The sequence below is a fragment of the Rhinolophus ferrumequinum genome, chromosome 4 (assembly GCF_004115265.2).
Source record: "Rhinolophus ferrumequinum isolate MPI-CBG mRhiFer1 chromosome 4, mRhiFer1_v1.p, whole genome shotgun sequence".
NCBI lineage: Eukaryota > Metazoa > Chordata > Mammalia > Chiroptera > Rhinolophidae > Rhinolophus > Rhinolophus ferrumequinum.
The window spans coordinates 45744591-45757680 of record NC_046287.1 but is presented as its reverse complement, the minus strand read 5'-3'; the positions used below and the strand labels follow the sequence as shown (position 1 = coordinate 45757680).

The window sequence follows — 13090 nt, the reverse complement described above, 5'->3', positions numbered from 1 at the left end:
ACCAGGAGGGAGCGATCTCGTCATCTGTTTCTGGAAGTGAAGAGACAGCCTGGCAGGCTTTGGAGCACAGGTAGAAAACCCAGCTTGTGCAGTCAGAGGGGACCTCATGCGAGGGGACGTCCTCTGAGGGCTGGGACTCGCCACCTTCCCCTCTCCGGCTCTCCCGTCCTTGTCTGTCCTACAAGTCGCTGGTGTAAGGGGATTTCTGCTGCTGTTTGCTGGCTGGCCCTTGCACTGGCTACACTCGGGGGTCTGGGCAGCACCGAGAAGCCAGAAGTGTTGATGCTGGATAAGCTCTCAAATGCCCAGCCCTCCCAGTCTCACCACAGTTTTAGGCTGTACAAATATTATGAGAGTTCATGGTGTAGTTTAGTTTTAAAAACAATTACACAAGAGTCAACCCAGGTACTAATTAACAGAAAAACTCTCTAGCCTGATGTAAACGTCCTTCTGAAGGGAAATGAAATCCTCAGAAGACGGGCGGCTACACGGACCGGACCGGACTTTGTGGCAGGATGTAGAACAGGCACTGAGCTCCTGCCACCTTGCTACTGTGCCCTGTCATCCTACTCATTTCTCCCAGTTTTAGTTAAGTTTTGCTTCCCAAATTGTGTTCAGATTTAAAATGAGCGGGAGGGGTTTGGAGTAGGGAAGAGACAGCCATTGGACTTCTTCGACTGCGTGGGAGTGAAAATGAACAACGGGTTAAAACTAGTAGGTGGTGATTGGGAACAGTGCCGGCGACGTGGGTTCTGTGCCCTGGCCGCTATGAGCCAGAGGGCACAAGGGCCTTCTTCCCTTGGATTCCAGCCCAGGCTCTTTCAGGCTGTGCCATGGCTACTTCCCAGGCCTTGTTCATCAGGTGCTATGTGCACTGAAGTGGCTGCTTTTCCTGGTCTGAAGCCCAATATTTGTGTAGGATATCGTTTTCATGGTACTGCGGTTACTAGAGTGGAGGATCTGCTTCCCTTGTGTGCCGTTTCTCCGGGAGGAAAAAACGGTCCTTCCAGGTAAGAACTGCCAGCCCCCTTGGCTCCCCAGGGCCCGCTCCTCTGGGCTAGGGCTCTGGCCACTCCCGGTGTGCCCTGCTGGGGGGTAGGAGGAAATGGTACAGGCAGGCAGGACTCCAGCTACTAGGTCAGGCCACAGGGCAAATTCTCCCGGAGCCCATCAACACCCTGAAAGCAGCTCTGGGCTCCTGATGACCAAGGAGCAGCTAAGCTTTCACCATGAGACAGACCCAGGCCACGAGGACATAAATCACACTGCCAGACATGGGCCCTCTGCTCCTTTAGAGAGAACTATGAGAGAGAACTTTAGAGAGAACTTTAGAGAGAACTATATAAAAGAACTATGACCAAGTTCTTTTTTTTTTTTCTTCGAAAGGAGGGTGCAGCTCACAGTGGCCCATGTGGGGATCAAATCGGCAACTTGGTGTTATCAGCACCACGCTCTAACCAACTGAGCTAACCGGTCACCCCCCCAAGTTCATTTTTGTGTTAGTACCTCAGTCTAGCAACACGGGCCCCTGGCTCACATCTGATGGATATTCTGCATCCCCAAAATGAGACCAAGTTCTCATCATGGATGGAAATTTCATGATGCTGATACAGCATCAATGTTAAATAATCCTAATGAACAAATATAATAATTTTTACAAGAGTAGAAACCAATACTTTTTTGTTTACTTTTTAAAAAGTAATCAGACGTAGAAAGCAGGATTCTTAAAAATCTGCAAATCATATCATTCTCCTCCCAAACCCCACAGAGACTGGTCACAGCCGTCTGCAGTCCCCTCCAGCCTGGCCAGCCAGGCAGGTCAAGGCCCACCGGCCATGTGCTGGGCCTCCCCACTCCCAGCTGGGACCAGACGGAGCGTCCCACTTGGCCTGTTCTATGAGCATCAATTTCATTTTGGTTTGGGGTGACAGACGGAGCCTGTGTCTCTCTGATGCAAACTCCATTATGAGCTGACAGTACCTCTCTGCCAGGGCACCCAATGTCCCCAAGGTTTGATCTCACTTTCCAGGTGTGTTCACAGCGCATGACATCAGCCTATGCCACTGTCCTCACCCCACTTCACTCCACACTTCAAATCATCCTTTAGAAAAGGATCATTCTATTCTGAATGGTGTCTTTAGTCACCGAATGAATAGTGAAGTTACTGCTTTAAATGACTTTTCTATTTTCTTTAAGAAGAAACTACATTGAAGAAGTTTTAGTAAATTTTAGTACTAATACATCTTTTCCTCTTTTCTCCCTAAATCATTAAGCCCCAGATGTGTACATGGGGCTTTCAGCTCCTCCTGATCTAAAATTGAATTGTTCTCTTTGTGGAGAAATTATCTTGAAGAGTTACATTAATTTTTGCAATCTCTAAAACCATTTCCTGCTGTGTCACCTAAGTCTCAGATAACTAACTGCCTCTAAGACAGATGTAAACATTAAAAATTAAAGACCCTTTAATTTGAAAGACATTAGGGTGAAGAACAATTGTTCTCTGGCTACCTGAACATCATACACTCTTGCAAGGCCTGCTCTCCATGAGGCAGGGACGCAGCATTACAGGGTGAAATGAGCTCCCAATCTTGTGTCCTCGTCTGCAGGAGGGACAGGTGGGACAGGATCACCTCTAGGGTCCCCTTCAGGCCAAACCATCCAAGATTCTAAAGTGGAAGTTCTACTTCCTGTCACAGATTCAGCGTGGGCTGGCGAGAACTTGGGGACATACCTTGCCAGTTTTCCCAGCTGTCATACTGTTCTGCATTTTCATGGCTTCGATTACACAAATTTCCTGACCTTCTGATACCTAGAAAATAAAAATGGACAGAAGTTTTACAAGTATTCTAATTTTGCAACAATGCTCAAGAGTGAAGCCATGAAGAGATTCTTTGTCAAACATGCTGAAATTTGATCCAAACAGCAGCAACAACCTTTAATAAATACTTCATATTCCAAGTTCATCTTTGAGGGACAGCAGAGAAAGGCCATCCCCTCTGCTGTCATTAAGTCTCATTAGAAAAAAATCCCTGATATTGGAGGAGCAGGGGTTGCTGGTTGTGGGGCCTCCCCTGGGAATCTCTGAATCTGCCTTTGCCACAAGGTTCCATTTGTATGAAATGAATTGGCAAATCTCTACACTCACAAAGATTTGTGGTTTCCAGGGGCTGAGGGAAGAAGGGGAGTGATTGCTGATGGGTACACAGTTTCCTTTGGGGTGATGAAAATGTTCCAAGATTGACTGTGGTCGTGGCTGCCTTACTCTGTGAATAGACTGAAACCACTGAAGTGCACACTTTTAAGGGGTGAATTGTATGTGAATTTTATCTCATAAAGCTGTTACCAAAACGTACAGTTTCTTTCTACAACTCTGGGGAGCTGGAAACAACCAAACATCCGGTCCCCGGGGACCACTGTCCCAACCTTTTCAAGACATGCCAAATACCAACAGCGAGGGGGCTCCCAGAAAGCTCCTTCCAGTGCAGGGGATGCTATCGGGAGCTGTGCCCGTTCCTTGCACAGATACCCGTGGGCACAGGCTCAAGCTTCATGTTCTGATGCGGAGCTGGGTAAAAACCCCTGGGGCTAAACCTGGGGCTTCCACCCAGGAGTCAGCTGTGACTAAAACCTGTTCTATTTATTCTCTTTTCTCTGCCCTTGATGGGTAAGCACCAAGGAGCTGGGGTGATTTTTCCTCTTCTCTTTGTGAAAAAGTCTCCCAGTCTTTGATAAGGGAGAGTTGAATTTCCCAGAGTAACCAGTGGCTATCTGGGGTGCTGGCGGGCATCTAGTGTGGGGCTCCTGGACACTCACCCCACTGCGGCTGTGCTCGTCCAGTGTCGCACAAGCGCCTGGAGAATGTTCTTTCCTGAAATCCCCAGATGATCTCCAAGCCCCTCTCCCGGCCCCCCGTGGGGCACAAGCTGTCTTGCTGGCAGTGGGACTGCCTGAGCCCTATGCATTCCTTTCCTCCGTGATCAGGTGGTGGGCTGCTTTCTCTTGGCACAGAAACATAGGAAGAGAGGAGATGCCAAAGCTTCGGAGCTGGCACGGAGGAGACTGCTGGAGAGCTGGGCTTGAAGCACTGTGCTTGCTGCCCTTTTTGATTCATTTTCACCTGGCATCTGCATTCCATGGAGAGGGAAGAGTCAACTCACGAGGGCTGTTCTTCAAAACTTGCTGTTCTTCAACACGCAGAGGGAGAGAAGTGAGGGCAGTTCAAAAACAATGAGGGTGCCCCCGTGTCAGAACAGTTACTCCCTCGAGTCGGCACTTCAGAGCCTGCTTGTTTCTCTTTCCAGTGGCAGGCAGGGACCAGACAGGATGGGAGAAGGGCAAGTTCCCCAGAGTAGCACCTGCCATTTAGCTCCACATGCAAAACCCTGGTGGACCCAGAGGCTGAGGGTCCAGAGCTGGCCTCAGGAAACTGCATCTCAGCCCACGGACTAGGCATTCCGGCAACAGGGCCAGCGTGACTTTCTGGGAAATGGATCTGAAATCGAACAATGGAAATTCCACCTAACAATTAGTAGTCAGCTCTCCACCTCAGGCCTCTGGTAGCTCTTTTCCTTCACATATGGATGAGTGCCAACCATGGGGCCCGTGTGTGCCTGCTCCCACCCTCCACCCAGCCAGGCTTCCTCTGCGGGGTCTGAGAGCCCGGCTTGCTCAGAGCCCTCATCTCCCCGCACCCAGCCCCTTGGGATTCTCGTAGGTGGGCACCACCTTGCCCCTTTGCAGGGGCTCAGCCCACTTCACTGCTCGGCATCTGCTGACCACAGCGCCCCGCACTGCTTCTTCATGGGAACTTCAAGTAAGTGAATTCACAGTTAATGCAAATATGAAAAAGCAATGAACCAGGAGATTTCCAATGGAACATGGGCCAACCTGACAGCGTAGGAAACACGTGGAAGGATGGCTGGGCTCGGGCCAGCCACACTGGAGGTTAGACTAGGGTCTGCCGGAGCCTGTGGGGCCCGCTGTCGCTGCCCACTGACCATTTTCCATGGCTGGCTCTATGTGTTTGTAAATGGGTAACATATAGGGACTGCAAGGGGTAGGTCCCCAATCATTAAACAGAAAAACAAAATCTCTGATTTAGCCAAAGGTAATTTGGAGAGGTGGGGAAGTCCCAAAGTTACAATGCTCCCTTCTGGTTGTGTGACTCTGGCAATTTGATTAAAAGGACTTCAAAGAAAGTGCCTCTAGATTTGAAGTGACCACCCTTCTGCCAGACCCACAGCCCGGCACTGAATGGCAGGATTCCATCCTCGCAGCTCCATCTTCCTTTTCATTCCTGTTTTCTCTCCCTAGTTCCTTTCCGTGTGTCTGCTGGTTCTATTATTTAGCTGTGAATAAAAATTTAATCAGTTCTTTCTCTCTCCCTGTTCACATAGCAATCTGTTTGTATTGTTTACACTCATTCGTCCCTAAAAGAGAAAGAACTCTTGGAAGTTGTTCCTTCACCCCACAAAACAGAGAGAGATGTTTTGGTCAGTAGAATCGTTTTATACGTACCCATGCACACATGTATACACACATGAACTTGATCTAAACTCAAGTTATTTCATCCCTCAAAAATCCAAGTCAGAGAAGTCAATACGATACAAACCATCCAGCAGCGAATGCAGACGGGGCTGTGACTGGGGTGGGGGGGGGGAGCCACCAGCCGGCTGGGCCCCACGTGGGCTCCAGTTCCAACAATACCGACATGGCACTACACAAGCCTCTCACCTCAACCGTTTGGAAGCCTCCGTGTCCCAGGGGTGCCTGCTCCCCTCTCCTCCTGGAGCTTGGGGAGCTAGTGGCAGCGCCTCCCGGATTTCCCTGTGTGCTGGGAAAGCATGAGCATTGAGTGAGCGAGCACACAGGGTGCCTGAGTTCAGTTTCCCTCAGCTCACAGGTGAGGGCACTGCCACTGAAGGGTTTGTGCACGTCCACTTCTCTAACACTTGTGACTCCTCTGATAAAGACTTAATGATTGTGACAGATGTTTCCAACGTTCGGCTTACAAAATGGTCACAAGCCTCACAAGTCTTTTTGATAAACCTAGTCAGCCTGATGCACTTCTCCGCTCCGTCTAATTGGTGTAAAGTTTGGAGGCCTGAATCCTCTATCTTTCATCCGGCTTATTGCGTGCCCTCCTTTGACCAGGGTCAGGGTTCACATTCGCATCCGATTATCAGAGCGCACTCATTAAGCGCGTGCCTGCCTTGCCCTAAAATGAGGAAGCTGGAGGGAAGACTCGGCCCATTTACTCAGCAGATTTTAGCATGTTTAGGAGGCCTGAATGTCACCGGCACCGCTCTGTGCCTAAGATTTTCAGACATCTCCAGCTGATGATTAATTGTGAGTGATGGGAAATAAAATCCAGTAAAGCCAGCTGCTTGCCATGGTGGGCAAAATGACTCTAATGGATATAGGCTGCCAATTTTCCAGTTTTACTGGCAAGTCTTCCAAGTGTAATTAAGGGAAGTTATAAATGATATGGAAATCTATCAAGTTCCATTTATTTTCAGAGGACTCTTTCCCCAGAGACTTTTATCTTCAAGCTTATAGTATGCTTTGTTGTGCTAATGATTTAAACCACTTCTTATTTCTGATTAAAGCCCCCAATATCCTTCTACCAAGTTCACTCCACTCCTTCCCCAAAGATTAAAAGACACAGAACCTTCTCCCGCACATGTCGCTCTTGGAAAACACGCTAACACTGGGACACATTTGGCAACTTGTATCATTCAGATTGCAAACACAGGGAGAAAGCTCAAAGGAAGAGAAAGTACAGAAAGGAGGAGGAAAGAGCTCCACCTAACATAAAAGGAAGCCCCCAGAAGTACAGACCTGAAAGCTATGCTCAGTACCAGATACTCATCAGAAGGTGGTGTAGCTCACTAATGTTATTTGATTTGGAATAAAAGCATGAAAATGATGGCAAAGGCCTAAAATTGGAGATGTAAAGGATGACTGCACAGTATTCCATTTCTCAATTTCATCCTTCAGAGCCACAAAATGGGGGTGATACAGTGACGGGATGAGATTTACAGTAACAGCTGTGGTCTTCCCACACAAGGGAGGCCCTTCTAATGGGCTAAGGTCTGTTTTGAACAGACGGGGAGTAACAAAACAAGGTTCCCTATTAAGAGTGTGCAGTCATATTTCTGATAAAGAAAATGATTTGGGGAGTCAGATTTCCTTTAAGGCGGCGCCTACCCTCTTCTGTCATCCGAAACCTGGGCTGTTTTAAAGGTGTTATCCTTTAAATATAGGCAAGAGGACAGAAATGGCATGGAGGGTTTTTCCCCCTGTAAGCCTACTCTCTAGCAACGGTAAAGAATGCATAGGAAACTGTGCCAGTGGCATATGGCTTTCTACTGTGCTAAACATTCATACAAAAGACAGGTTCATCAGTCATTGGAGTATCTGGATAAAAAATTAGCTCCTGATGGATGGTATTTTCAGCTTACCTGCTGCTAGTACATTACCAGAGAAACACAGGTTTTGAAACCCACATGACATTAGAAACTGCAGACCATGAAATACGGCACGTGCAGGAGCACATAATGTACGCCAGATTATACAAAATAATAAATAAGCTATTTAAACCCTCTGCCTAAAATTGGGCCCGCTGCAAGGAACCCTGGGTCACTTCTACGCAGGCCAATTAATGCACAGCATCTGCTGTATAGGAGCAGGGCGTGAAGCACTTCCGAATGATTTCAGCAATTAAAAGAAAACTGTTTCCTGCCTGTTCAGACAGCAACTGTTTCAATGCAAGAGTGAGCACCAAATCACTGCGTGCAGCTGAAAAATTAAGTCCCCTTTTTGGGGAAGAGGGGTGTGTGGGAGGAAGAATTTTTATGGAAAAAGAAGCCTTCTTTTGTTGTCCTACATTCTGTATTTTTCTGCCAAATTAGACAGAAGGCTCGGAGGGCTTACCGGCCCGCTGCAGTCTCCCCTTCTGCTGCACCGGGCCACCCGAAAGCGTGGATCAATATCAATCCTGCTGACGACTCCACAAAAGTGAAAATCCTTCAATTACATTTTTAAAGGCTGTTCTACTTAGAACACAGGTGCCTGAATGCAATGCATTTTAAAGCCCTTAGATCTGAAGACAGACGCAGTTAACAGCCATAAGAAAGAGGCATCTCAGATTTGGTTAAAAGGCACTGCTAGAATCTGATTATAGCAACTTCCTCTTTCTGAGCTGGTAAGATAGGCTGGTACATAAATATCCCCTGATATTTTCTAAAGAAGAAGTGTGCATTCACATCCCAACATCTTCATGTAATGAGGGAGGGAGAAGACACCCCGGGAGGTTGTGCCATATTTAAGCAATGACGGAAGGAACCATCATCAAATTACAAAGAGAAAGCAGGTGACAGAAATGCCGCCAAACCCTTATCTCCAGTCTAAGGCGTCCTTTAATGGGGTTGTGAACCAGCTGCTTTACTCACGAGGTAACATACAAGACCAAGGAGCTGGCTCTGGGGGACTTGGGGTCCGCACGTCTGCCCGCGCTCACCCCGCCCCCCTGCTGGAGCTGCCCCCCTGGAGTTGTGCAGTGGGTCTTGAAGCAGGGCGCTGAGAGGCTGGGGAAAGAATACAGAGCTGTGACCCATATAAAACGAGTCCAGTTTTTCTTAAAATTCCTTAAAATGAAGAAAAACATTATACCCTGCTGCCCTCTAAGTTAACTTACGCGTAAAACAGAGCCAAAGCCTTTAGTTACAAAGAGAACTAGTTAAAATTGATGTCATTTATAATATCTTTACAAAATCAGTCTAGATTCTCTACCTTTGTGACATACCCTCTTTTGAAGGAGTCAGTGAAATGATTTTCTTTTCTTTCGCAAAAGGGTGAGAAAAGATATTTTGAATCTTGGTAAGGTTGAGAACTGTTATCTTCAAAAATATTTTAAACAAGGATAGCATCCCCTATACCCTATAATCCCAAGTAGATCATTCCTTGAAAAATAAAATCAAATGCCAAATTTGTAGAAGACTCGCCTAGAATATTTATTGATTGATCTATAAAAATCTTATGCTATATTGATAATTATCCAGTTAAATTGTAAAACTTCCCAAATTGTTACCACCAACAAAAATGACCCCTAATGTTTAAAAGTGAATGTTACCTGGAAAAGATAAAAAGGCCAAATTTGGGACTGCCTTTACATCCGAAGAAGGCAGGACAAGAATTTGACTGGGGAGAGGCCCCAGGGTGAGTTCACTGTACAAGCAGTGTTTTATTGTTAAATAAAATGGGAAGCAGCTGTGGGAAAGGTGAGCAGAGCATATGAGTGCTTGTACTTATCTCCATAACTTTCTGTATGTTTGTAGTATTTCATAATTTAAAGTTTAAAACTACTAATAAATGCATGAATCTATTTATACACGCTGTGGAATACAATCTGAGGTTTGGATAAAAAACTGGCATCTTGTCAAGTAAACTGCTTGAATAACCACTGCTATAAAATATGTAAATTTAATTATTGCAATTATTTTATGATTGTAAATCAAGGTATCCAGAAACTGGAAAATCTATCAAACAGCCAGGCCAGGTCCTCTGCCAGGGAAAGATGCTGTTACTGATACAAGTCACTGCCAGACAAGCACGTCAGGAGGCCCCATCCAACCATGCTCGCCTGGAATACCGAAGTGCAAAGCAGTTTCAAATCCTGCTTCTTCAAGAAATGAAAAATAAAGGCCTCTCACCAAATTTATTTGAGGTTTCTCCAAGATCAGCTCTAAGCTCAATTACCAATGGTCTTGAGGGGAGGGGTGCTATCATGGGCTGAAACAGGGCACCTGTGTCTGGTGAACAGTGGCCATCCATCTCCCTGGAGGAGCTCGTACACGCGGGGAGGAGAAAAACATCAGGGCAAAAACTGGCTTGTACTCCTATTACTGATCCAAAATTTTATGTTTGCACCGGTGCATTTTATAGTATACTTTTTTTTTTTTTTTTTTTTGCCTGACAACAGTCCCAAACACCTAGTTACCTGATGCTAAGGTCAGTTCTCCTCTTGGCCCCACAAAAATATTCCAGTCGGTCTTACTAATGCTGGACAGACTAAGTGGCAAGAAAAACCACCAACAGGTACTTAATGTCAATCTATTATTTCACCTGCTTTCGCAATATAATAAGTCACAAAGTAATAATCAAGAAAGAAAGAAATGTAAATGGTATAGAGCCTACTCCTGGTTCACGTCTCACTTAATTTTTGATGTATTAAATAAGATGAATATTTCTGATGTAAATCTGCGATGACTGCAGAATCTCAACATAACTAGAAAGAATCTCAATTAAATGCAATATCAAAATACCCCATTGGGTTCCTCATCTTCATTTGTATTTTTTGTTTTGTTTCTGATATCAAAAGGCTAACAAAAAAATGCGCCCATAATGACTTTATTTTATACTTCAAAGTCAAATGAATATTGTGTAACAAATTCAGTAGCTGTAAGTGTAATGCACAGAAGTTTTAATAATTCAAACAAGTTATAAAAATGCTAACTTTAATTATGGAAGTGTGCCCAGTTTACAGAAAAATGGGTGTTTTTTGAAATGAAATGAAAATCAGTCATTAAAAACATTTTCAGAAGGCATAGAAGAAAGGCATATTAAAGTTATTTTATCAATTGTTCTCTGAAGTAAATTTGTGACTCTAGATGTTCATAATCTAGTTCTACTTTGTTTCTTGTTTGTTTGCATTCTGTTGATTATGAATGAGAATCCCTCCCACATATTCAAAAGGCTATTATCTAATCATTAGAAAACCGAGTTTACCACCACATTTAATGTTAAATAAGATGTAACAGACACTGAAAAGTATTAGGGACTTCTGCTGTGTGAACCTGAACTAAGCACTTAGCGTAAAATCCAGCTTCTGTGATGAGAGAGGCGAAGACTTTTCCCCAGTAAGCTCTCTGAGTGCATTTATTACTTTTAAAAAGCCACCCAGATTATTTTGTCCTGAGGTTTTAACTCTGTTAAAATTGTTTATTTCACAAAACAGATTTGTTATTATTTATGTGACACTTTTGTGACACATTATTGCCAGGTCCACCCTTCTAAGATCTGTCAAGTTTTACTCAGCTAAATATAAAAATTACACATAACTGGAATTTAAACTATAAAAAATAACATTTCAAAGAAAAGTAGAATACTTGTAGTTCCTTAGTTGTTTTTTAGGTGCTTGTTTTGCTTGAAAATACAGAATGATTGATTCCATTCTTTCCCTACTGATAAAAGTGGAACCTTGGCTCAGCTATTGTTATTGCTGAGAGCACCACAACATGCCCTGCAGTGTTAAAATAATTTTAAACCACAAAACTTAAAAGTTACAAGCATTATTTTCTTATAATGGCCTCAAGTAAGTGCCATGCCTTTGGTCCAAGGAAAGTTTCTCGTGTTTTAATTACACAAGGCAGATATAATGATACAAGTTGTTATAAGAGCCGACGATTCAGCGTCTCACCCTGCATTTGGTTTAGGTATTAGCGGTTTGGGACATTTTTCACAAATAATAAGAGAAAACAGTTTTATCAAAACACAATGGCAGAGACTATAAAAGGAAGTTCTGCAAGGACCAGAAGCGGCGCTGGAAGCTGGAAAGAGGAATCAAAGCAAGCCCGTGCCCTCCCAGGCCAGCCTGGGTACACGTATGCTGAGGAGAGCATTTGTAAGTGAGGTGAAGGCCGCAGAGATGAGGTGCTGTCCCTAGGGCACCCCACCCAACCATGTACTCTGATTTTAAAGGAATACATGAAATAGAAGCCCAGTCAGTTCTCAAATTAAACCATTCTTGAATACCCACATTTAATTACTGATGGTGGCTTTCAATATCTGAGCTACGCCAATGAACCAAGGACTGACACCACATTGTTCCATTTTGCTAAGTGCCCTGCTTTCCCACATTAAATTAGTAACCAGGAAATGGAAAGCATGAAGGCTAAACCCTTCTACGCAGTATCTGGAGAAGCTAGACGAGGGGAAAGCCGTTGCTGGAAACAAGAAGGCTGCGTGCTCCCTGTTCTCTGCCCTGGGGGGCTGGTGTCAATAGAGCAGCAAGACTGCAGTCTGAAGCCTCTGCTCCCTCCCTCCCTTGCTCCCTCCCTCCCTCCTCTCTCCCTCCCTTCCTCCCTCCTCTCAGGTTCTCACTCAGGTGCTGGAAAAGTAAAGATTGCAGTTAAACACGTTTTTTTTTAAAGCACACATGTGATTTTATAATTAAACCCACATAACTAGGACTGACAAGCTCAGGATGGCAGTATACAACCTATGTGGCTTCCAGACAAACCTTAAGATGGAAAATGAAAAAACAAAAAAACAAACAAAAACAAACAAAAAAATAACTCCCGCGCACTGTTTACCAACCTACACTTCTAGTCACTAGAAGATTCCACTGACTGTTCTGATAATGTAGTATGTGGGTGTATGCATGCTTACTGTCAATACCAAGGAGGTATATATATACTGGGGTGCCAATAAAATGTATACAAGTGGACACTTTGGTCAACATTGCTCAAGCAGTAGTTTGCCGTAATCAGAAGTATCTGGACGCTGATGGTAACCACTTTGAGCACCTCTTGTCATTGCAGAAGTCAACTGTGACTTGTATTCATCTTTTGTTATCGGTGTATATTGACTATTACAATTTTAATAGTTTCTTTCCTTTGTTAGAAAATGTGTACACATTTTTTTGGCATGCTCTGTGTATCGTCTTATGACCCTAACCTTTAGACTTTAGAAATACAAGGCAAGCCCCTCCCCTATATTCAACACATACATCAGATGTTACTTTCAGGGCTAATCATTCAAACAACTGAAAAGGATCATTTTTCTTACTATTCATTTATTGTAAATACTTTTCTAGAAGCTAATGCCAACTTCATGCGTTTTTCCTCAACTTTATCTGTTAATGAAGAAATACATAGGCAGTTTTAATGTAATTTTTACAGGAAAATATATAAACTCCTATGACTTAAGTGAGATAAAAATGGAATTACCACATCATTCATTAAGGATTATCATGTTTGGCTGTTTTCTGATACATAAATAAAAATGCAAGTACTTAAGTGCCCCTAGA

At 44.3% G+C, this 13090-nt stretch overlaps 1 protein-coding gene across 1 annotated transcript in view; it reads right to left on the bottom strand.

Moving 5' to 3' along the window:
* PCCA (propionyl-CoA carboxylase subunit alpha) overlaps positions 1 to 13090 on the bottom strand; it is a 341190-nt gene that overhangs the window by 388 nt on the left and 327712 nt on the right. The window contains exon 26 of the mRNA XM_033104125.1: positions 2732 to 2809. Within this exon, the coding sequence (XP_032960016.1) occupies positions 2732 to 2809 (78 nt within the window). The remainder of the gene's footprint in view (positions 1 to 2731; positions 2810 to 13090) is intronic.